Raw genomic sequence first — 24,348 nt, 5'->3', positions numbered from 1 at the left:
CCAGGAGGGATAAGTGTCGCTGACCCAGGTGGCCCTGTCCTAAGGGCAAGGCAGCAAGGGAAGGTCCCACAGGGCTCAGGGCCGGCATCCTCACCAGCAGCTCAAGGGCAGCTCTTCCGGATGACTCAGGTGGTAGTTCTGGGGACAATTATCCGGTGGAAAAAAATGCAAATGACCAGAAAGTTAAGAGAGTACATCAGCTTCTACCACTTGCTAAGACTTGAAACACGGCCTGTAATCTATTCTTTCTTGATGAAATACAAAGACCTTGGGCCTTCATGTCTAGGACCTGGAAAATTCATTTGTAAGCATGAGGTTGACTACGTGGGGGCCAGATGGAGGTGGGGATTCAATTGTACAGCATTTATCGAGTGCTTACAATGTGCAAGGAGTGGTAAGGAGTCCAGAGGTGCAATAAGATATAACCCCCCTCTCTAAGGAGCGGCCATCCAGGGGGAAGACGGTCCTTCAAATGACTCTAATTCAAGGCCAGGGCTTGCTTCCTGGCAACAGGCATCCAACAACCCTGGTTATTATCACCCCCTTTTCAATGCCACTTTTGTTTTTCTCTTTCAAGTATCATTTCCATCCATAATGGTCCCACTGGCCCGGATTTTGCCCAATAAGAACCGAGATGAACTGAATGGCTTTTTTAACAAACTCATTAGGAATGTGATTGCCTTGCGGGACCAGCAAGCAGCAGAAGAGGTAACGTACTTTAATAGGACACAGCGTCGAAATGGAATGGAACCTAATTTGGCATCACTGTCCCTTTTCTGTCTTCCCTCCCAACACCACACACCACACCACGAGGTCCTGTGGCAGCCACCTACTTAGAGGTTGCCAGGGCAGAAGAAAGGAAGGAGAAAGGCTGAAGAGGGGCAAAAAAAAAAAAAGAAAGGTGAGAATATGTGGGAGAGGCGGCAGGGAGAGGCCCAGGGCAATCTGTACACACTGAGTGGGGGGAGAATCAAAGCTGCCCCCAAAACTCACGCCACTCTACTTCAGGTATCACCCCAGCACGGCCCCAAAGAATTTTCAAGGTAAATGTGCCCACATGTATGTTTCATCACTATCTTCTTTATATTGAAAAACTGCAAGATAGAGTTGTACAGCATGAGTACCATCAGTATTAGAGACGAGTCCAGACAGCTGTCAGCCAACCCCACATTCCCTTTCAGCGTGGAGGGTGTCCCCACCAAATTTGTGGTTGATGCTCTCTTGTGCTTCATCTGAGGACCAAAGGTTTCTTTCCTTCTCAGACTGGCACTATGCTTGGCACGTATCAGGAATAAAGTAGATATTTGTGGATTGAATTTGGCTGAGAATAGAAACAGGAATTTTCAGTGTCAAGGAAAAGAATTTCAATATTGGATATGCTTGTGCATATATACTATTCTTTAAGGGTTTTGTTGCCTTCGAGGAAGTTGCTTGAAAGGAAAAATGAGGTTGAAATATCCTTTCTTGAATTGACTTGACAAGGGTTAGCTTTCAGGGGGTTTTCTCAAAGACTGGGTGGCTCAGAGGATGAACAAGGAAAGGCCGTGAGGTCTAATGTGGCACCAGCCGAGAATGGAATCAAGGGTCATCAGTTACTGGATGCACAGAGCACTTGGCGGCAGCCTCATCCTGCTCAGCTTCACCTTCTGCAGACCGTGCTTGCAAAGGTGTCTGGTCCAGGGGGTCAGGGGAGGGGCATATGAGATCCTGGCCCCTCGGTCCTCACCACCGTAAACTTGACACTTGGAGGTGTGGGAAGAATCAGCTTACTGGTTTCCCTGGCCCAGCTCTGCCCCCTAACAGGACAGAATAGCCCCATTCAGGTTCGTGCTTCTCCAGCAAAGCCCCGTTTTCAAACCTCTGTATGGCTATGAAGGGCTTCCCAATGGGACTTTCATCATATACACACCCCACCCCCTGCCTGAAACCCACTGGCTGTGGAATCAGGCTGAATATTCTCAAACTGGTGCACCGAATGCCTTACTAAGAGGTGAGGGGTTTATTAAAGATCTAATTACTGGGATTGCCTCAAGCTTTTCCTTTTATAAACTTGAGAGCTATTGGTTTCAAACAACAAGTTGATCTGAGAAAAACCTCCCAACCACAAATCTGAGACTGCCCATGTCAACACAAAGCTATATGGTTACTAAGAAAACTTGCTTTAAACCCATCTAAACTCACCAGACATTCCATCAAGCAGATGTGTGTTTGCGCAGTGGAAAATGCAGCACAGATGTTAAAAGGTAAATATTTTTCTAAGCTGCAGCCAATGGGTGGATTAGACACCTACATCTATCAGGGTGCATATTTTTCTTGGATATAACCATAAACCGGTCCTATTTCAGTCCTAAATGGGCAGTGTTCAAAAAGCCTCTGTGATGCAGTGCAAATAACAGAAACCCATCTACACTAATGCTCCTGTCCAGCACACAGGCCCTGGAGAGTGGTCCCTTCCTCTGGCCTCTGTAGCTGGAGGTTAAGACAGATGCCTACCGTGCTCTCTGGCCCTCACGCAGTCTGTCTGAGTCAGGCTGAGAAGAAAGGCTGCCAGCTGCAGTTCTGACCCAGGGGCTCCAGTAATGCACACGTGGCTGTGCTCTCCCTCCCATGCTGCCCCCGCACCACCCCCATGCCATCCCACCAAAGCCACAAGCAAATCTCAGGCACCACCGCTGTATTCCACCCTGAGGAGTTTCAAATGCGCCGTCCAAGAGGCCTGGAGATGCTCTGGGGCCCTGGGCTGGCATCAGTCTCTATCATGTGCCACCAGTCTGTCATCATGTGCCATCAGTCTCTGCCCCTGCCCCTTCCCCATGGGACTATGGCTAGCAGTGGGGCCACAGCAGCCACCCAGATGGTGGTCAAGCAGCAGGAAGCAGACTGGGGAAAGTCAGCCCTTGAGGACACCATCTGGAAATCAGAATGAGTAGGGCGAGGGTGGAAAGATGCAACCAGAGCTGATGCTCTGCCTTCCTCTCGGCTATTATAACCCAAGCAGGCTGGCAGGATGCGGAGTCCTCACCTCCTTAGACTCAAGGTTCCTGGTGCCCACAGGCTTAACTGTGAATCCTGCTGGAGTCTCAGCAGACACCTGCTAAGGTCACAGTGGGGCAGCAGCAGAGCTGCAGAGGTTTTTGTGACCCAAGGAGCCTGCTGCAAACAGCATACGGTGGTAAGCAACTCCAACACAGCCTTCCTCAAAATGTAGTGTTTGCACTGCATTTTTATTTGGGAATTATGTACTGCACACCTAACATATGCTCAGCACAATACGAGGCACAGGGCAGGGGATGGCACAGAGGGTCCTGTCCAGGAGAGGATTATAATCTGATGGAAGAGAAAAAGCAAATACAGGTGAAATAACAGCAATTTTCAAAGATAGAATTAAGTGCTGATGTGTGTGGCACAGACTAATAATGCAACAGGAATTCAGAAGCCAATGGATTGAGAAACTGGTGCAACAAGCAAAGTCCTCTGAAATTATACTATTTTTTCTGCTAGTTTCTGATACTCTTCTCTTGCTGTTTTAGCCCCATAGTCTTCAGGAAAGAGTAACATATTAGTTGTCCACCATCACATTAAAGAGCTTTTCAAAGAAGGGATATGCCAGGCATACACTTCATCAATGCTAAAGCAATATGTAGAAGATTCTCTTGTTACAACTGGCGGTAGTGGAAATACACAGAATATGGAAATTGCTGATAAGGGTGGGGAAATAGTTAAGAAAACTCTAACCAGTTAAATGGGGTGGGGATTACTGAGAAAAAAAGGGACCCCACAGGAGGAGGCTGTTAGGGGACACAAATGCAGACAGGAGAATCTGAAGAGGGTTCTCGCCCCTCCCCCAGTTTTTAACTTCCTGCTATGTGAGAAACAGGGCTGCCCATGGGAGCCCTGAATTCTGCATAAGTGAACAATGAAGCGTGTTTTAAATCTTTGGTTTAAATCTACATGTTTTAATTGTTGGAAAACCAATGACCAACAGTGCCAACGTGTATAAAGTAAAAATCAAAGCCCCCCGGCTTGCCTGCCTCCTCTAGCTCACTATGAACTGTTGGGTATGGATGTCACTAAACATTTTCTAGGCATGCACAAGTATCCATAATTATATGTATTGTACATTTACTGCTTTCATAGAAATGAGATTCTACAGTGCATATTGTTCTGCAACTAGCTCTTTTTTTACTTACCAAAGTGGCTTAACTAACACCTTTACTGAGTCAGCCCAGGTAGAATGGCCTCACCCTTTTTAATGACAGCTTCATAGCCTGCTGTTTGCCGTGCCCAAGTCTGTGACCCAGGGCTGTGCTGCTGGACATATGGGGGCTCCCAGGTTTCGCCATCTCAGGTAACCCCGAAATCAGGAGCCTTGTTCCCATCAAACTCTCTAGGAGCTCACGTGCCTGTCGTCTTCTTTGGTGCTCCAAGAAGTCTCCTTATGTGACTCTAATGCCAAAATGTTCCTTTTTTCCTTTTGTCCCTTAGAGGCGAAGAGATTTCCTCCAAATGGTCCTGGATGCCCGACATTCCGCCGCCTCTGTGGGCGTGGAGAGCTTTGACATCGTCAGGCAAGTCTTCTCCACCGAATGCATGGCGAGTCCTTCCCAGCAACACCAGCCCCGACTCCTGTCCAAGCCATTGACTGTGGATGAGGTCGTGGGCCAGGCCTTCATCTTCCTCATCGCCGGCTACGAGATCATCACCAACACGCTCTCTTTTGCCACCTACCTACTGGCCACCAATCCTGACTGCCAAGAGAAGCTTCTGAAAGAGGTGGACCGCTTCTGTGAGCAGCATGTGAGTACAGCGGTCCATGTTGACAGTCACAGGACAACTGATTTTGTGTTCATAGAATCCAAACAGTTTTGATCCAAACTAGCCTTGCTAAACCACATTCTAAATTTACACGCTAAATAGGGCTGTTGCCCACCTTCTCCATCTCTCTAGGTTAGCAAGTAAAATGGAGTGTTCAGACAACAGGAAAAGAGGGAAAAGAAGACAAATTGTACATATACCTTCACTATCTGGGGTGGTCCATGAAACCAGACCTGGCTCGGGGAAGATGCAAAGTCTTAGCAAGGAGTCAGGGTCAAAGGGAAGGGATGGGGAACAAGGTGTGCTTTCCCACAGCTCTGACTACAGTCACCATGAGCAGAGGGGCAGGTGGGAGGCAGAAATGGGGCCAAGTTGGAAGGCAAGAGTGGACATAAGAATGGGCCAAAACGGAGCAGGAATGAAGACTGGGTGAACACTGAGGGCAAGGTCCACAGACAGGACAAGATGAGATGGGGCTGAGTCCACATTCTGATTATTCCTTTTAGATGACACCCCTCTTTGGTGGACTTGAAGCCAGATTTCAAGGGTGCTGAGCAAGGCTCTTTATCACCTATTTCTTAGATGCTTTTGTGTGTATTGTTTGATCTTTGAGTCATTAAAGAAAATAATTTTTAAAATTTGTGCTTTAAAGGAAGACTGTAATAAAACCCTTTTTTCTATGTCCTGACATCATTACCATTACATTCACAGTTTGGGGAGGTGGCCTGTTCTGTTATTGGAACTTTGGAAACTTTTTTTCATCTATTGAGCTGAAAACTGCTTCCCAGATCATTCTTTTTCCTTTTTCCCACTAGGGAAGTGGATACAAGGTTAGCTTTTCTTTTCTAGCCTTTCAAATATTTGAAAACTGCATTAACTGTGTTACTAATTGCCTCAACTTTTGGCTCATACGTGTGTGGTCAGATTACAGTTCCATGTTATAATGAAGCCAAGCCAGGTGTCCCCAAGCCACTGCTTGTACAAGTGATTTTTTGAGCCTAGATGCAAGAGTTTATATTTATCCTTATTATTGCTCCAGTCAGTCAAAATAATTTTGAATCTTGATTCTGCCATCTGTCATATTAGCAATTCCTCCAGCTCTGTGTCATCTGAGACTTGCAAAGCATGTCTCCTATTTCATCCAAGTCATCGATTAAAATGTTGAACAGGACAGGGCTCCCCTCCAGGTTGACATTGATCCACTGGTCAATATTCTTTGGGCCTGGAATCTCAACAAGGCCTGAATCCAAATAACCCTGCTGTTCACTCCCACCATCCCTCTTATCCTGCTTCACAGGTAGCCGTGTGGTTCTTTTAATTGAGGAGGGAAAGGAGGAGGAACCAACAATGACTGGAATATGTTACTGCAAGAGGAATAGGGGGCTGAGGGGCGTATCACCAGGACGCATTCTGTGGCAAGTCACAAAACCCTGGCCCAGGCTCACTTGAGCAAAGAAAGTGGGGCCTTGTTAGTACAGGTCGCTGAGCAGCCCGAGAATACATGTGGCTTCAGGCAAACTATTATCCAGGCCTCAAAGTTGTGCTCGGGTCCCAGGATCTCCCCAGTTCTTGGCTGTGCCTCCTTGGGTTAACCCCGTGCTCCACTGTGCTCTCCTCTCACAGCACCAGGTAGCGTGGGACTATGCACAGGCTTCCTTGCTGGTAACCAATGGAAAAGAGAGTCTGTGGTCCCAGATTCTCAGCAAGAGTCATTAGGTTCATTCTGGCTGGAATGTCAAGGTCACGGCCCATTCTGAACCAACTATCATGGCTTAAGCCAATCAATGCCACCCCCAGAGTCAACCATATGCAAGTCACATGACCAAGAACTTGGGGGAACACCCCCCACCCAAAGGAAGCTCCAGCTACTATCCTCTCAGACAGGGCAGCAGAGGGAATTCAGCCCCCTAGTCTCAAATAAACCAGAAGGCAGGTCAAACTAGAGACTTTAAAGCTTCTAGAATGTGGTCAGCAATGCAGTAGATATGGCAGTGGGTTGGAGAGGGGGCAGCAGCTCGAAGAGGTAGAAATTATGGTCCTAACCTTCAGGAATTTCATCACCAGTTTAAAAACAGTAAGTTATGTCTACTAAAACAATACTTCCCTTCCAAATGAAATCCTCCAGGGCAATAAAAGACAGCAGATAAGCAAGTCTAGAGTGTGTGGTGTCATGTGGAGATTTCTGGGGCTCTAGGAGTCTGTCCTGCTGGCTACACTGTAATTGCATGTTGTTCTGTTCATCTACCAGGAGGAGAGAGGGAGTGCTTCTATAGGCTTCCATTCAAAGGCCCTCACACACACAGCCCTACTTCTAACATGGCCTTAACTGACCGTGACCTCAAGGAGGGTGACACTGTCGCACCAAACCCTGGGCCTCCTTCAAATCCCTGCAGCCTAGGATGGGGCTTCTTTCCCCAGACAACTGCCTTCCACAGGGCTGTGCAGAATGCTGCCAGGTACTGAGACCCCATGGGCAAATAAACTGATTTTAGTAGGCAAAATTTTTCAAACTTTAGTGTACATAAAACTATCTAGGAAGATTTTTTAAAATATAGATTCTAGGGCCCTTCCCTCAGAGGTTCTTATTCCCTAACTCTGGGCCTGGGTCTAGAAACCTGCATTTTAAAAAACCATCCTGGTGACTTTTATGCCAGTGGTCCTTGGTTCTACTTCAAGAACACAACCCTAGACTCTCAGGGTCCAGACCCTGCTCCTAAGAAAAGACAGGGTCCAAAGCGCTGTCCCAGCCACTCAAGTCTTACAGGTCATTTCTTTTTCTAGGTAATTGAGACTGTGTCTGAGGAATGGGAATACATAGACGTCTTTTTTAAATGTTGTAGTTGCAATAATTATAGCCTTGCACACCATATGTGCTCAATGAATATTTGTAGGTTCTCTTTTTTCTTTTATTTTGGTTATTTTCTTCTTCTTTTTTTTTTTTTTTTACTATAATCAGAGTTCTGTTAATATGGGCCATCTGTCAGGGACATGGAAATGCAGATTAGATGTTCACACATTAGATATTTCCTGAAAATTTGCATGTAAAGTATGACTTGTTACAATTTTCCTGCTGTTTTCCATTCAACAAATATTTCTTGAGTGCCAGTTAATGCCAGACTCAAGCTCCAGACCCCACATCCAAGGATATTCTGACCTAGCTCCTATCTCTGCATAGCCCTATGCACATCATTAGAGGCCTTCCCTTACATCTGTCAGTGAGACTGCTGGATTTGAGCTTGAGAGTTTCTTTTCCCTGAGTGATGTCCATATACAGCCATGCCCTCTGAGAATCCAAGGAAAGCTATGACCCTCTACCCAAGGAAAAGGGTACTTAGGATTCTTTCTTTTGGCAGTGATAGAAAACTCAATCCAGACTGGCTCAGGGAGTTTACTGACCCACATAACTGAAAACACCAGAAAGTAGGGCTGCCTTCAGGTATAGCTTGACACAGGGCCTCAGTCTCTCTCACTGAACCCAGGTTGTTGTTCTCCTTGTCTCTCAGCTCTAGTTACTCCATTCTCAGTCAGGATCTCCCTGAGTGATCTCAAGACGCCTGGGTAATCCGTACATTGAACAGTCCAAACTTAGTGAGATACAAACATGGAATTGTTCTGTGTTTTATCCAATTATTTAACATGTGCACTGATGAATCTCCTTTTTCTTTCCTTAATGATACCACAGATAGATTTCTGGTCACTTTGGAACATTAAAAAGTCTGGCCCAGTCTGGTCCAGTTCAAAACTTCAGTCACAGGTCCAATTTAATGCCCTTGTATCCCCTTAGCTCAGGCTGACCTGTGGTCTGAGGAAGCCGCCCTGGGTGAGTGTGTGGACAGGGGGCTCTGTTTTTTCACCTTCCCTCCCTTCTTCCCAGGGCTGGGGCCTCCTAACAGGTCCCCAAATCCTGCCTAAATGGGGCTTCTCTCAGCATGTCTGCTGCAGTGGCCTCTGGCATTCGGCCAATGCGGGATTTATTCATAGGGCTCCTGGGACCCCCTCCTCCTCACTATGCAGTTTCCTTAGGGGAGGCGCTCCAGCGTCCAGTGCCCAGCGCCCCCCACCATCTCCCACCTCACAGCTTCCTAGTGCTGGAGTCTCCTGGTGGCAGGCAGTCAGCCCTCTTGAGCAGATTACTGGCAAGATGTCTCAAGCTGAGCTTCAAAGCCTTCCCATGTCCACATGGCCCACTGGAGACACGTATGTTGGCCACACGGACAGTGGCTGTTCCCTCTGCTGTCCCCTCTCTGTTCTGCCCGGGGTTTGGGAATCCACCCCACCCCCACTAGATGTCTGACCGGTTCATATCTGACCGGTTCATATGAGGCCTCACCTAGGCACTGACTCCCTCCAGGTACTTTTCCTTTGCTCAAATAGGCAGAGAGCAAATGAGAGATTCTGCTACACCAGCAGGAGGTCACCTGGAGAATGAAAGGCCAGGCTCGGTCCACTGCCTCCATACTGTGAGTGGTTCATCCAGACCCCCTTCCTCAGCTCAAGACAGAACACTCTTCTCTAAACTGATGACTCTTTGTTCTGACAAGTTTCCCTTAAAACCCTCTCATCCTTTCATAGGCTGATAGTGGAGAGCAGTTCAGATCCAGCATGAACAAGCAAGAGTCTCTTTTCTGTAAATTCTCAGCCAGTCTCACAGCATCTCACTGATGGTGATTGGACAGTACACTGACCGTTCAACCAATCACTGGGACTGAGAGGAAAACAATGGCTTAGACCTGGGTCACTTGCCCCATCCCTGGAGTGGGTGCCTACATGGGGCCTCATCTGAACCTGTCAGACATGGAATGATGGAGGGGCGGATCCCCAAAACCCGTTACTGGAAATGGGGTGAATGGCTTGATGTATGGCCAGAAAACAGTGTGTCCACCCATGTACAGTCCCACTTTTAAATTTCTTGTTATGCAATCGCACTCACCTTTCCTCTGAACTTTTGAAAACCAGCTTTCCAAAGTCAAGGTTTACATCCAACAGCCCCACGTACTGCTTGCTCTTTTGGACTTTTAAACACTCTGTATGGCCGGCTCTGCTTACCTCTTGTAAACGATGTGCCACTTCATACCAAGTGTCCTGTGATTTCTACCGTCGATGCTTCCTTTTTGGTTACAAATAAGTCAGGTTGGCAGCTGGCTTGCCTGCATTCTTTACCAGTCAAGACGTGAAGTTTGCAGGGTGAGAGTCAATAATTTAGGTGTTCTGTTTTTAGCAGAACTAAACGTGTGGCACATAAATAAGGATACCTGGGAATCTTCCTCACTTTCAGGGGTTATTTTGATAATGTTTCACAACACACATTCTGTCAGGTAATACCCCCTTCTCTACCACCCATTTCAACCCAAGGAACCATGACTACCTGGCTCCTTTCAGGGTATAGATTTATGCTTCAGTTTATAATACAATTATAACCCATTTTATAATTCATGCCTCTAGGCTGCTGCTTCATTCTGGGCCACACGTGTTTTCTTCCAAAGTATCCAGCTCTGGAATTTTGTCTGCTTTCCCTTCCTATCATTCTCCTATAAAAATTCAGCTTAAAACCTTCTTTCTCAAGTCACCCAGTCTCTTAGTGAACCTTCTTTTTTCCCCATGTTTCCTTAGTCATATTGAAGGGGAGGTACGTTCATGAAATTCAAGCACTGAGGAGTTGGGAAAGGTTTGTACTGCTTGTAGAATTGAGAAAACACACCAATTATTTAATGAGACCTTTGTAATGTGGATGATTCATTGTGTTCTCCAGTATCTAATTTTGAAAAGGATGAGAGGAAAAAAACAAGTTCTTGCCATATAAATTGTTTTTGCTATAGCTTTAGCACTTTCTGCTGAAAGTATTGACTTTTGGTCTGGCTAAACTGTTCTCTTTTCTTCTTTTTGGTGCTGGACTGTGTCAGCCAAAATTTATGACCCATTTTCCTTCTGCTTAATTGTTGTTATAAATCTGCTGTGCAGAACCCAGTTGTAAATTTATCACAAATTGGACTAGATTGATATACAACCTCTCTTTACAATAATTTGAACACTGTTATGCCTTAGAAGGAAAGCCAAATTCTTAACACTTCTCTTGAAGAGCTGCTTTGTAACCAGTATAAATATCTAATTAAAATACAACTTACCCTTTCTTTTTCTCTTAAGAATAAAAGAACATTCCATCCTGGGTATTTCAGCTGATTAACTCATGCTGCTACTGTGAGCAAGGTTGAGGATTTGTTCCTTGAAGCAGCCAGAGGATCTCAGAGGAAAAAGGCGTTAAAAAAAAAGCCATTTTGCACCCAACCAGATGTTTCATAAATATACATCCATCCTTTTGTCACAGGGGAGAGTTGGGTGAAAAAAATGTGAATAGCTTAACTAAATTCATCCTTATTATGGGAAAAAAATGTGATCCAGTTTGGGGCCCACCCAGGGTCCATCTTCAGGGTCATCTTCAGACAGGGAGTAGGGCATAGTCAGCTTTAAGGTCCAAGCGAAAACCTGGAAATGGTTTAATGGTTTTTTTCCCATTGGAAAGGGTCCTTCCCCTTTGCTCGGGTCTGCTGGGGTCCTGCTGTCGACATGTGAGGAGAAGCGAGCCCAGATCGTCCCCAGTGATCCATTCCCCTGGCCACACAGGGCTCCATGGCTCACCTGAATGCTTCCCTCCCCTACAGATCCCCTAACTGTACAGCGGGACAGAAAGCAATGAGGTGCAAGGGAAGAGGCCGGCATACAGAACCGCCTGTAACCCTGAAGTCAAACTATAAAAGAAAGACAAGAACTGGGACCCCAGCAGCGCAAGAGGAGCAGCTAGACTGCAGGACCAGCCACCAGATGGTCTCAAAGTTTAACATGCACACAAATCCTCTACAGATCTTGTTAAAATGCAGGTTCTGCTTCAGTCAGTCTGGGGTGGAGTCTGTGATTCTGCATTTCCAACAAGCTCCCAGGAGATGCTGATGCCCCCAGTCCAGGGTCCACACTGCGAGCAGCCAGGTTCTAAACTCTATACACCACACCTCTCTCAGTGGTGACGTATGTAGCAAATGTTTATTCCTCATGATAAAGTATTGATATCCCACCATGACTTACCTTTTGTTCATAAGTTAAAATGATTTCAGAATTGTTCCAGAAAGAATGATGCTGCTCTCACTTTACTGAGTGAGTGATAAAGCGATGCAGGAATTATCCAGTCCAGGATGTGTCTTTAGAAGTGTGTTACCCATAATCCTAAAATCTTCGTTTCCTTTAAACAGTTTAATCCAGGGTGGGAAGGTAGGGAGAGCTGTGGAGTTGATTTAAAGTCATTTTCCAGCCAGGTAGAGATGGTGACCAGAGCCTTCTCTTGGGATGCCCTGGAGACTGGGGATGCATCCCATTCAGCAGGCCCCCACCAGGCTGGAGCCTTTAGGCACGGAGCTCCACCGAGATCGTAGGCTCCCCAACGAGTCCTTAGTGCACATGGTCGATGCAGGTGCCAACTGGGAGGCCACGTCAAAGCACTGTGGTCAAAGAGAATTTCCCTGATGATATTCTCCTCAGGTCCTAGAGGAAAAACTGTACCATTTTCACTGCGGGGGTTGGGGGGCAAGAACTGCAGTGGCAGGGTGGGGGCTTTGCAGAGTATCCCACTTGCCCACTTTCTGTCCTTCCTTCTGGAAATGGCTGACTGGAGAAGTAGACTGTCACCCTTCCAGGGCATCCCAACATCTAATATCAGAGCAGAGAAGTCTTGACAGCCGGCAGGAGGGGCCTCTCTGGGTGTGTACCTGGGACTCCCTCTTGGGAGTTGGGATCTGTGGCTCCTGCTGCTAAAGCACACATCTGGGGAGGGAAGAGGGGGCCCTGCTGTGCCCATCAGCAGACAGGAGGCCCTGAAGAGGCCAGTCCCCCTGAACCAGTGGCAGAGTACCGGGTTCTAACTGCTAATATGACTATTAGCTATACACAGTGATCAGCGTCCAGGTCAGCTGCCCATCCTCTCCTTGGGGACACCTGCAGGAAGGGAGGCTGTGCCTCCGGGGCCATCTGTGCTGTGAAGGAGTACTGCTCAGTGCCAAGACCTTCCTGTGCCACCAACCAGGGCTCCGAACCCTTCCACATGGCCCGGAGGCAGCCAAAGCCCATGTTCACGTGACTGCTGGGGAGCCTGACCCACCTGCTTTTGACCTGCTGCCAGGGGCCTCAGTAGGAGCAGCCACATGCCACCCGGATGCCCCGTGGCTCCCCTCTCCCCTCTCCTCCCCCAATCCCTCTTCTCTGTTTTCTCTCCTCTCTTTAAAGTCCACAGCACTATTTCATCTTCCTGCCCTCTCTCATTCCCTTATTTGTGTTACGGCTCTGTTTCCCAGGTTTCAAGAGATACAGAAGCTACCCCCTCCACGTCCTGACCCTCTGCCCCCTGGGCAGCCCCTGGCCAACCAGGAGCCTGTCATTTCACACAGTGATGTCCAGCGTGCAGGCAGTGGGGGTAATGGAGTGGGAGACAGGTTGAAAAGCAGGAAGGACTTGCAAATGTGTTTCCTAGGTTGCCTGGCTTAATCAAGTGTCACAGTTCAACCCTTTGAATTTTTAGCAATTAATGCTCCAAGTCCTCCCTGACCACCAAGTCCCTGCAGAGCAGTCTGTCTCTGCAGAGGGAGAGGTGACCTGCAAAGAGATGCTCCTCCTGGGAACGGGGGCACATCAATCAGCATATGTTTGGTGCCTTTCATGTAGCAACTCAAGTATTTTATATTCAATATCCAGGCCTCTAGAGGGGCCAAGCTTTGCTAAGCAAATAAGCTGGTGTGTCGGTTCACATCAATCCAGAAAAGCAAGAATTAAAAATAAACTTGGGAAAGTAAGCTCTACAGGTGAAGCTCCACTTTCTGTGGGTCCACTTGGCTTTGAGCTAGTTCTCAACTGAACGGCTCATTTATTTAACTATTGCTCCCATTATGGGCTCTTAAAACATCAAAAGTATGGGTTTTGTTCCCAACAATTACCTTTTGGAAGAGAAGAATAAACAGCACACTTTTTTTTTTTTAACTTCACTGGACTCTATTAACAAAACACACTTTTGTAACAGTGAGGCAGGAACCTCAGAATGGTATCATCGGTGCAAATTTAAAGACTCCTACTCCCTGAAAAACTTTGTCCATCAACCTAGAACTAGGCTTAAGATTTCACCATTAGGAAGTCCTTCCTTTGTTTTGACACATTATTAAAATGCTGCTTCTCTTGGGAGGGGCAGTATAATCAAGTCCCCACCAGGATGTGAGCCCCAGGAGACAGGGGCTCTCGTCTGCTTGGCACACTGGTATGGCTCCAGACCTCCAGCAGTGCCTGGCCCACAGCAGGCTGATGATGGGTGGGTGCTGAGTGAATGCATGCCAGTTCCCCCCTCTTGTCTAACTGGAGTCTAACTGAAAGCAAATCTGAGGTGGGGAAGTGTAGGGAAGCACACAGGGGAAAGCGACTCCATCACATGGCTACTACATCCTGGAAGAAAGGAGTATACTTGAGTCCAGGAGAGAAGGTCATGGCCGCGGGAGATGCAGGCAGAGGTAGGCAGCGCTCAGCGTCTACAATCCTACAGTTGTACTCCCACAGGGCTCCCATGGGGCCCAGAACCTGTCATGACAAAGAAAAGAGGGAACCTGGGCTCTGAGGGGCTGTAGGGATCATCTAGGGCAGCCTCCCACCCATGACATGACAGATGCCTGAGAGGTCATGCTGCTCTTCTTGAATGCTCCCAGAAACAGGGAACTTACTCCCCTACCCTTGAGAAAGGTCTTCCTCACATCCAGCTGAAATCTGCCTTTGTTAATTGCCCACCTAACTCGCCTTTGTTCTTCTGCTCTCTTGGTTCATGGTGTTTGTCTACTAGAGTCAGCAAATCAGTAGCTTCTGCCCTGGGGGGCTGCTTCCGTGCTCAGCAACAGCCAGTGATTGGGCATCCCAGAGACAGAGGAAGGAAAATGGAGGAATCAGTAGAGAATAAGGACCTTTCTTAAAATGTTTGCTTGTGGCCCAGACATTCAATTTATCTAAGTTTTCTAAGTCTGTTCTGCCCCCGGACTGTGGACAGCATTATGTTTTGTTTTGTTTTGTTTTTCTGTGTATTGTGCATTTTTTCTTAGCATTATGTTTTATAGCCAAATACGATAGGTGTGAAAATACCATGCACATGAGCCTGTTAGTCCAGGCATATGAATATTCCAGATCAGAAGGGATGTTTGACTCCCCTATGAATTGTAATGTGTAAGGTTTATAAAGTTAAGCACTTAGAATTCTGTCTTTAAAATTTAAATATTTAGATTGAGTCTCTAGGACACAAAAGGCAATGCCTGTTTCTCACTCTCTTAATTTGATTTTTTTTTTCTTTTTGGTAGCACAAGTTGTTTTTCAAAGCCTCATTCCTTGAACATTCCCTATAGGAGGAATATAATTAAACTCTACTGGCCTCCCCCTGCTGTGACCAAACTGGGGCCAGAGCTGTAGGAAGCATAAAACAGATACCCTCCAAAAAGAATCCTTATTATAAAGATGAGAAGAAAATTGACTTCCCTCTGGTTATGAACAAGAAGCTTTAGAGAGCCACCCAAGCTCATTTTGCAATGGGCTTAGTCTCCAAGACATTTTAATTAGTAATTTAAGACTGGAAGGAAGAGGATAAACTCCTCACCTCCTGAGCTACAGGCAAGAACTTCAACTGGATGAGAAAGTGGTTCAAGTGGCTGAGGAGGAGAGAGGTCCCAGCGAGGGTGGTTCTTGAAAAAGCACATACTTTTTCATGAAAATGGCAGAGCTGGCCTCCTCACTCACCATGCTTGGGGCTCCGTGCCTCGAAGGCATTCTCAGGACAGGCACCACCCCCTGGGAACACAACAGCTGATAGTAGAGTCATGAAGTCCTCCCTGAGGGAGGGGCTCCCCATCACACCCAGACCAAAACTAGACTTCTCTCTGCCTGGGGAGCACTGCCACCCAAGACCTAGGCGCTGGTTGCAGCCTAGGTGCCACTGGCCCTCAGGGGCACTGCGCTGCCCTCACTGGCACTGTGTTGTGACGACGGGCATAATCTCTTTGATCCTCAATTTCCCAGTCTGTAAAATGGGGATAGCAACAGCATGTAGCTCGTAAGATTGTCTTAAGGATTAAATGAGTGAATCCATGTACGATTCTGGCCACAGGGTTGGTGTACACAACATGTTCTGCTGTCATCCCTTCTCTGTGCCTCAGTTTCCTTACCTGTGAAAGGAAGGGATTGGATCAGACCTTTGCTGGCAATGGTGATGATCATGATGGCATGTTTATATGCCAGGCCTGAACTAAGCACTTCACACACATTAGCTAACTTGATCCTTACAATAAGATAGAGTAGAAACGCTCACCATCCCCATTCAATGCAGAAAGAGAGGCTGTATTACTCAGGGAATCTCCAGAGGAGCTGAATCTATCAGAGACAGAGACAGAGAGACAGAAAGAGAATGAGTGAGCTTAAGGAACTGACTCAAATGATGGTGGGGGCTGGCAAGTCCCAGAGCCCACAGGGCAGGCCAGCAGGCTGGAAGCTCAGATACCATTCCATGCTGCAGTCATGAGGCAGAATTTCTTCTCCAGGAAACCTCAGATTTTGCTCTCAAAGTCTTCAACTGATTGGATAAAGCTCATCCACATTATCAAACATAATCTCCTTCAGTTAACATCAACTGATCATAGATATTAACCACCATCTACAGAATCTCTCCACAGCAACACAGATCAGTGTTTGGTAAACAACTGTGTACCAAGTTGGCACAAAAAACTAGCCATCACGAAGTATCAACAAGATAAGCAACTTGTCAAAGGTTCTACATGGGGAAGGGGCCTAGCCTGGATTGGAGCTCACACCTCCTGACCACGTAGTCTCTGTTCCCCTAGGACTCGGTGACTCCAGAGCTATTTCTCAATAGTGCAGTCCGTGTCCTGCCTGATGGGGAGGGTCAGTGATGGCGCCAGCATTTCCATGACAGGGGCATCTGGGCCACCTCCAGAGGCAGCGGCTTGCAGCTGTGTTTGCACCACACTTCCATGGCACTGAGAAAATGCCAATCATCAGGCAGATGGGGGCCCTCACAGCCATCAGTCCCCTCTGACCCGTCATCCTAGCCTCCCTGAGGACACATTTTCCCAGGAGGGAAATGTGCTTGTCGAGGCTTCCCCCTCGTTTCGTGACTCTTTCACATTCTGTGCTCTGAGCTGATGAAGTCTCTCTCTCTGTGGCCCACACAGTACAAGAAGAGTGCATGGCGGCTTCTTCCCTAATGCCTCTACAGCCCTGAATGCTTTCCCCACAAGGCAGGAACATTCCTGAGACAGAGACACTGAACCCCAGGGCAGCGTTCCATGTCCACCACAGACACTCTTCTTGGTGATGGTGATTTCCTGCTTTTCTGTGAAGCTGACCTGTCTCATTCATCGCAGAAACTTCTTTGGCTATCCCAGGCTTTCTCTTTGGGTTCTGTGCCCCTGGAATTGTTCAGTAGCTGCATTTCCTTGAAGTTCATGTTCATTGCATTCTTTCATAAAAAGCATGAATGTGCACCTGAGACACTTGTCTTGCAGCCTAATTGTCAGCCTGCACACCCCACCCCCTGCCCCTGCTCATCACTGGGGCCACCGTGGAAAGAGCACTGTCCTTCCACTCCCTGGGTTCATGCTGAGTGCCAGATCTGATGCTCTCCCGGCTGCGCCGGCAGCGGCTGGCCATTAACTGCTGCTGAGTGCCATTTTCATTGCACTTTAGAAGAGCCCTTGGGAACAGCCCTGTATTCTGAGACAGCAGCAGTGCACCTCCCTCCCTCTTAGAAAGACAGTCTTCCTGCCTGACTCCTCCCTCCTCCCGATTGCAGCTGCATGTGGCTGTTCCCCTCTGAGGCTTCGCAAGCAGGACCTCCTGCCCTTCGCAAATTCCCAGTCTCTGACCCCAGCTCACCTGTAGATAGAATCTGACCTCAGGTACCTAGGGACCTCCTAAGGGTTCCTTCTTCTATCCCCCCTAGCCACTCAGATCAAGGACCCACCTGCAAAGCAAGGCCCAAGAGCAGCTAGGATATTCGTGCCCTCAAGAACTTACTAAAAATCACAGCTGCCTGGGACCCATCCCCAGAGAGCCTGATGTTGTTGGCTGCAGCACTGCCCAGTATCAGTTCTTCAAAGCCCCAGGTGGTTCTCGAGGAAGCCAGGGTGAAGACCCACGGCCGTACTCCCATGAAATAATGCAAACTTGACTTTAGTGGTGACCGTGGTGGCATTATTAAATAGGACTAACTTTAGAAGTGCTCTGCATAATTACTGGGGCTGCTTTTTGCTTTTTAGAAAAGTTCCTCATCAAGTCACCAGGAGGTGGTGGGTTTCTGTGTGTTGTGGCTCAGCTCCAGGCCATCTAAGAGCCAAGAAGCGCCTGGCAAGCCCCACAAGGGGACTGCTCTGGGCCTCAGCAGAGCAGCCTCTCCGAGAGCACCTTGGAGGAGTCTGCCCTCAGGCCTGGAGGACACCAAACCCAGGAGGTCATCTGGTCTGTGCCCCGGCTCCAGGAGCTCATCTGGGGTCTAGGGAGGTTCCCTCAGGCCGTGTGTTATGTGAATTAAGGGAATATACTGCTGGCCAGAGCATTTCCCCTCCTCCCCTTTCCCCCTTCCTCTCTCTGGCTCTTTCCTCTCTCCCTCCCCTCCTTCTTCCCCTTTACCCCCTCCCTTCCCCCTCCCTCCTCTCTTCTCTCTCTCACATCCTCTCATCTTTCTCTGAAAAACTCATTTAACGATTCCCCAGCAGGGCTGCAAATTACTAATTTGTAGACCTGAAAGATACTAATAAAGATGGTCACCACCATCATCGTTGTAACAAACATTTTTAAGCACCATAACTATTCATAATAATTTTTATGTGTTAAATAAATCTGACCTAACTCTATAAAGAAATAGGCCCTGTAAACCAAGAATTATTATGTAAATTAGAAGTCTCCTAGAAGCATCTAAAGGAAATGTCTCAAGTTCCATGACACACATGGCAGTTTTGGCAGTTTTCTTTCTCCGCTTGACTCACTGTGAGTCACTAGTACAATTTCAGGGGTATTTATTGGGCATTTTCCCTGTCCTCAGTCTGTGACCCGTGGCCAGGTGTGACTCTGCTGTTTATGTTAGCTATGTTAAGGTGTGCTATAGAAACACCTGATTTCCAACTTGTTTTTATCAAGGAGTGACCTTTCAGGATCAATAATTCAGTATCAAATAATACGGATAATAGTTATGATAGAAATAAGGAAAACAAGATTACTATTTATTGAACACATGCTCTTCGCCTAGTGCTGGACTAAGCAATTCTAACTACCAATTCGGTATTCTCTGAATATAGAAAATATATCTCACTTTAAAGATTAGGAAATTGAAACTCGAGAGAAAGTGATGAGCTCGAGGTGGGAGCAGAGTCAAGATCTGAACCCAGATCCACAAGCCCAGAGTTCCTGGCGCTGCTCTGGGAACGACCCCCAGGTCTGCAGCGGACTGCTCTCTGGGAGCAGACTGGTGTGCACGGCGGTCCCGCACACATTTGGACACAGTTAATGATCATCTGTCAGCACTGAAAATCAGGTCTCTGTCGGGGTGTCGGGAAGTTCCCAGCCATTTTTTCCCTCCTTTCTTGGATGTCCCTTACCTGTCCTCTGCCACCAAGTACCTAAGGACATTAGCAGAACAAATGGCATTTTTTACTTTTATTTTTGGCTTTGAGAAACTAAGAAATCCTAATAAGTCAAAATGTGGCAGTCTTCACCATAAAAATGAAAAATAAATTATCTCAACAACCAACAGATCAAACAACATAGAAATCCACAGCAAAAGGAAGAAAAAACTGTTTCTTTTTACTTAACATTTGACAAATTTACATTCTCCTTGTCTGCCCTTAGGTGTCTTAAAATAAAATTCTATTGCTATTTCCATGTAAAATGTTTTTTTCTATGTAAAATCCACCATATCAGGAATTCTTTTATTCATTCTGTCCCTTGAGTTTCAGACAGACAGTTTCTTCCCTTGGGAATAACTCATATGTCAAACCTGTCATTTATCACTGTATCTACCAGCACTTTTCTTCCTATCCCTCAAAATTTAGCTTTAAGCCCATCTAATAAGGTCTGTGGTTATCCTGACAACCCTTCTCAGGCTCCATGAGATTTCTGGTGAGATAGGCCATAATCTAGCAAAGAAAATCCTGTCCATTGCTGGCATCTACACAGTATCCTGTTAAATGTCCCTACTTCCTCTTCTCTTCAACCACTGGACGAAGGGATGAAAACATTAGCCCAGTGCCTCCACATCTTATTTCCTACACCAAACTTGAAAACCTCTGAAGATGCAATGAGGATTTCTTCTGATTAGTGCATCCATTTCCATGTCAATCAGCTAAAATGAGAAGTGGTCCCTGGGTTTAATCCATCCCTGCTGGTGCTCCATCTTGGATAGAAACTTCAGGAATCGACACCCCCTAGTCGTCCATGTCAGATCATTAAAGGCCCCTCCCTCCTCGGCTGGGAAAGCCAGTGACCAAGAAAGCAACAGATTTCCCCTTGGAATGTGCCTGCCGTAGTGGATTTCAGAAAGCCAGGAGTCAGCAACCGGAGAAGGAATTTCATATCTTATCCCCCCACCCGTCCCCCCTCCTCCTCTCCTCTTCCTCCCTCTCTTCCTCCTTCCCTCCGGCCAGATGGCACGCTTCTGCTTGCTGACCCTTGGGGAGGGCAGCTGCTGGTAACCATGAAGGCAGGGTCCTCTTTGTCATCACATCCAGGAACATAATAGGTGCTCAATGTTAGTTCAATGAATGACTGGATGAAAGCTAAAGTTGGAAGAAATTTAGAGAGCATTCAGTCTAATCCCTTTGTTTTGCAGATGAGGAAACTGAGGCAAAGCCCAATAGGAGACCCCCCAAGGTCACGCTGCTTGATGTGGTTTCCTGGCTCTCAGGCCCGCTCATTTCTGCATGTGTTCTAACAGCCTGTCCTCTGTTGTAAGGCACAGTGTAGACGGTTGCCCTTGCCCCTACCCTCAATCTTTGGTGCAAGTGGACTTTGAAGTTGGGGAGCAAGCACAGTACATCCCCCAACACACCACTTGGACTCCTTCCTCAGTATCTGTATTTTCTCTTCCAGATGAACGAAGTCCTTTTTTAAACTGTGTAGGCCTCACCTGCCTTCCTCCCTGTAATTTCTGCTGCAAACTGCCTGTTGTCCAAGCCTAGCCTGGAATTTGTCAAAGATTCCTTAAGGCATCTGGCTCCCTGTCCCCCTCTAAAGCTTTTGCCTTTAGGGCCACTTTGGGGATGGAATGGTCCCTTTGCAAGATTTTATCCCTCCCTCCGTTCCAGAACAGACATGGGCATTTCTTCACAAACAGTATAGTTCACAATTTTTAAAAAAATCATAAACACTAAATGAAAAAAATTCTGGTGTCAGACCAAGAGATGCCAAGAGGATGACAGTCATCATTTAAAAAATTAAGCAAATCAGCCTGAAGATAAGGCATGTCTATTACACTATGAACATTAAATTAGCCAATTGGTGGACATGCCTTGCTTTGCTATAGAAAGGAAACAGCAGAAATTGCTTTTTCCCTTTGTGTATAATCACCAAAAAAGGTGAAGGCACAGAGATAAAAAATCAAACAATTCCCCTTCTCACTTGTCTAGTCAAGCTAATTCATACTGCACGATGTTTATTGGTGGGTAACTGCCAGCTTTTAGATGAAAGGCAGTGTCTCTCCTGCTATTTCACTGCCAAGCTGTGTTTCTTCTGAAAGGCACTAAAATGGAGAGAAAACCACTGACCACTCATTGAGATTGTTCTTGAGGATTCTAGACAGACCATAAGTAATTCGGTGAGTCACCCACAAAGACCCCGCTCTCTCTGCCTGTGGTGGCAGCATTCGTGCGAGCCAAAGGTAATCAGTGCCACCAAAATGCAGCACAAAACTCTTATCGGAAGATGTCATTTTTTTTCTAAATGCCATATATGCAATTTTTATTGGAGCGTGATGACAGATAGTGAATATCTTAACATAAATTTGCATAATACAATACAGCTGTTAATTTATGATCATATAAAGCACAAAGTTTTGTCATTTGGGGCACTTAAACATCTTAATCTTTTGAAACTTTCCTTCCTGTTTGCTCTTATTTACTACTTTCTTAGGTTCCCAGATAAAATACAGGCGTCTGCTTAAATTTAAATTTCTGGTAAACGATAAATCATTTCTTAGTATAAGTATGTCTCATGCAAAATTTGGGACATACTTATACTAAAAAATTGATTCATTTTATACTTGAAGTTGTTATTTAACTGGATGCTTGTATTTTTATTTGATAAATCTGCCAACTCTGTTCTTACTTCACAAACACTTTAACCTCTCCAGGCTCTTTGCTCGCAGGGGATCTTTGCTGTTGTGTAGGAAAGAGTGCTGATTTCTAGGACCTTGGTATCTTTCTAAGGAGTCAAAGGGATCATATTATAGCAGCACTAGTGACAAGGGGGAAACTGTGGCAGGCAGCACACCTGAGCTGTCTTGGCAGCACTGATGATGTTAAGGCTATACTTTTCAACCTTTTTTTTTTTTTTAAATCAAAACCCATCATAAGTTACATGTTTTATAAATTGACGGAGTACACACATACCTATGTAACTGCAACAAAAATTTCATGAAACACTATGTGGTATTCTATGTGTGATATGCTGAATGTGCTATTCTATTTCATTTTATTAAATGCCGTCTGAATCCCTAACTTGAATTCACAATTCCCTAAATGATCATAGCCCACATTTTGAAAATTACTCCGTTAGAGGGTTACAGCTCAGGAAAGTGAGTGAGGAGATTTTTTAAAAATCCACTTTCCAAATGAGGGAACATGTGAGAGCAGTTATGAGTCTAAGTCCATTTCACTAATTCGTGGCCAAATTAGGAATAAACCAGGTCTCCCAGATCTCAAGCCTGTGTTTTTGGTTTCATCCAATCTTTCTAGTGTGGCTTTTCCTGATCTCTAAGGTATGATACATATTCTGGGATCAACTTTTTTTGTCTCACTTTACCTAATTATATTACTTCTGTACTATTTTGTCATCACTTCATACTCTTCTGAAATTTCCAAGATTTATATCATTTTTGATCTAAACCAATTATATCATTGCTTGTGGTATCCATTTGACTTACATCAACATGCAAACTAATTCATCTTGATACTTATTCTCTGGTCTTCAGCTTCCTACTGCTCCTCTGTCCCCAGTCTTGTCTCACTATTGGTGCCTCAGGAGATGTGTACAATGCATCTTTGTGTGCTCTTCTCTGGGACTGGCACTGCCAGAGAGAAGAGTAAGGAAAACCTAAGAGTAACTATTATTTGTTACTATTTGTTCTTCCTAATCTATGCAGTTGATATACAGTGTTATAAATATTCCCTTTTTGAACTGAGAAAACACAGGATCAGAGAGGTTGAGTGTCTTTTTCAGAGGCACACAGAAAACACAGAACTCAAGTCTTCTTGCCCTAACTCTCATGCTCTGTCATCAGGACATGGAGGTCTGCTGACATCCTGCAAATAACTACACTGGCAGGAAAAGGACATCACTCCAAGAGATAATATATACCATTCATTTTCTCACATACTAGGTTTAGATTTTCAAACCACATACAGAACTTTCTGGAATCTTATAATCATTCAGTTTGCTTTCTTCTAGATCCTCTCCACCACCACCTACTCCACACATATTTTTTCCCCAGTTGTAACTGACAAATTCCAAAGATGTGCGCTCCCCAGGGCACCCTTCCATTCCTTCTCTGGAGGCTTTGCAAAAGTCCATCCTGGCTTGCAGAATCCAAACTCAGGGGCTCCTTCCAGTATCTTCGCTAGCTCAGCAGTTGGTCAATGGACACAGAGAAGTGGACTTGGCACCCTCCCTCCACCCCTTGGAGAGAACTTGCCCTTCGGTCTCTCTGCCCCAGCGGAGCTCCCCAGGGCTCCACACAGAAGCTCCAGCAACAGTACTCACAGCTGGACCCACGGACAACCTTGTGCAGGCCCCACGGCCCTCTCACCTCACCTGCATCCATCCAGGCCGGAGCCAGGCTCAGGCCAAGAACACAGACTCTGGGTCAGACTCCTGGGTCAGACTCCCCATCTCAAAGCCAGGCTGAACCCCTGAAGCAGCCGTGTGACCCTAAGCCTCAGCTTCCTCAATTGTTAAAAGGGTAATAACTGCACTGCCCTGTTAGGCTGGGGCTGATGAAATGAGATAACATGTAAAGTACTTAGCACAGAGCCAGCGCCTAGTGGCTCTCCAGAAATATTCATTTTTATTTTGCCATCGTTTCAAATCTCCCTGCTACTCCCATTTGACAGATCATCTCAGACACCATAAGCAGACACATATCCTCCCTGGCCTGTTGCTCATCTCAGCAGACCTCCATGTCCTGATGACAGAGGGGAAGAGTTAGGGCAAGAAGACTTGAGTTCTGTGTTTGCTGTGTGCCTTTGAGAAAGACAACCT

At 46.3% G+C, this 24,348-nt stretch overlaps 1 protein-coding gene and 1 long non-coding RNA gene across 2 annotated transcripts in view; one reads left to right on the top strand and one right to left on the bottom strand.

Moving 5' to 3' along the window:
- Nucleotides 1-24,348, top strand: part of TBXAS1 (thromboxane A synthase 1) — a 134,749-nt gene that overhangs the window by 89,486 nt on the left and 20,915 nt on the right. Inside the window, exons 8-9 of the mRNA XM_017673205.3 lie at nucleotides 578-708; nucleotides 4,486-4,797. Coding sequence (XP_017528694.1) covers nucleotides 578-708; nucleotides 4,486-4,797 — 443 coding nt within the window. The remainder of the gene's footprint in view (nucleotides 1-577; nucleotides 709-4,485; nucleotides 4,798-24,348) is intronic.
- Nucleotides 1-24,348, bottom strand: part of LOC140849840 (uncharacterized) — a 126,300-nt gene that overhangs the window by 84,129 nt on the left and 17,823 nt on the right. The window lies entirely within an intron of this gene.

Source organism: Manis javanica, chromosome 6 (assembly GCF_040802235.1).
Source record: "Manis javanica isolate MJ-LG chromosome 6, MJ_LKY, whole genome shotgun sequence".
Classification (NCBI taxonomy): domain Eukaryota; kingdom Metazoa; phylum Chordata; class Mammalia; order Pholidota; family Manidae; genus Manis; species Manis javanica.
This window is presented reverse-complemented; position numbering and strand designations above follow the sequence as displayed.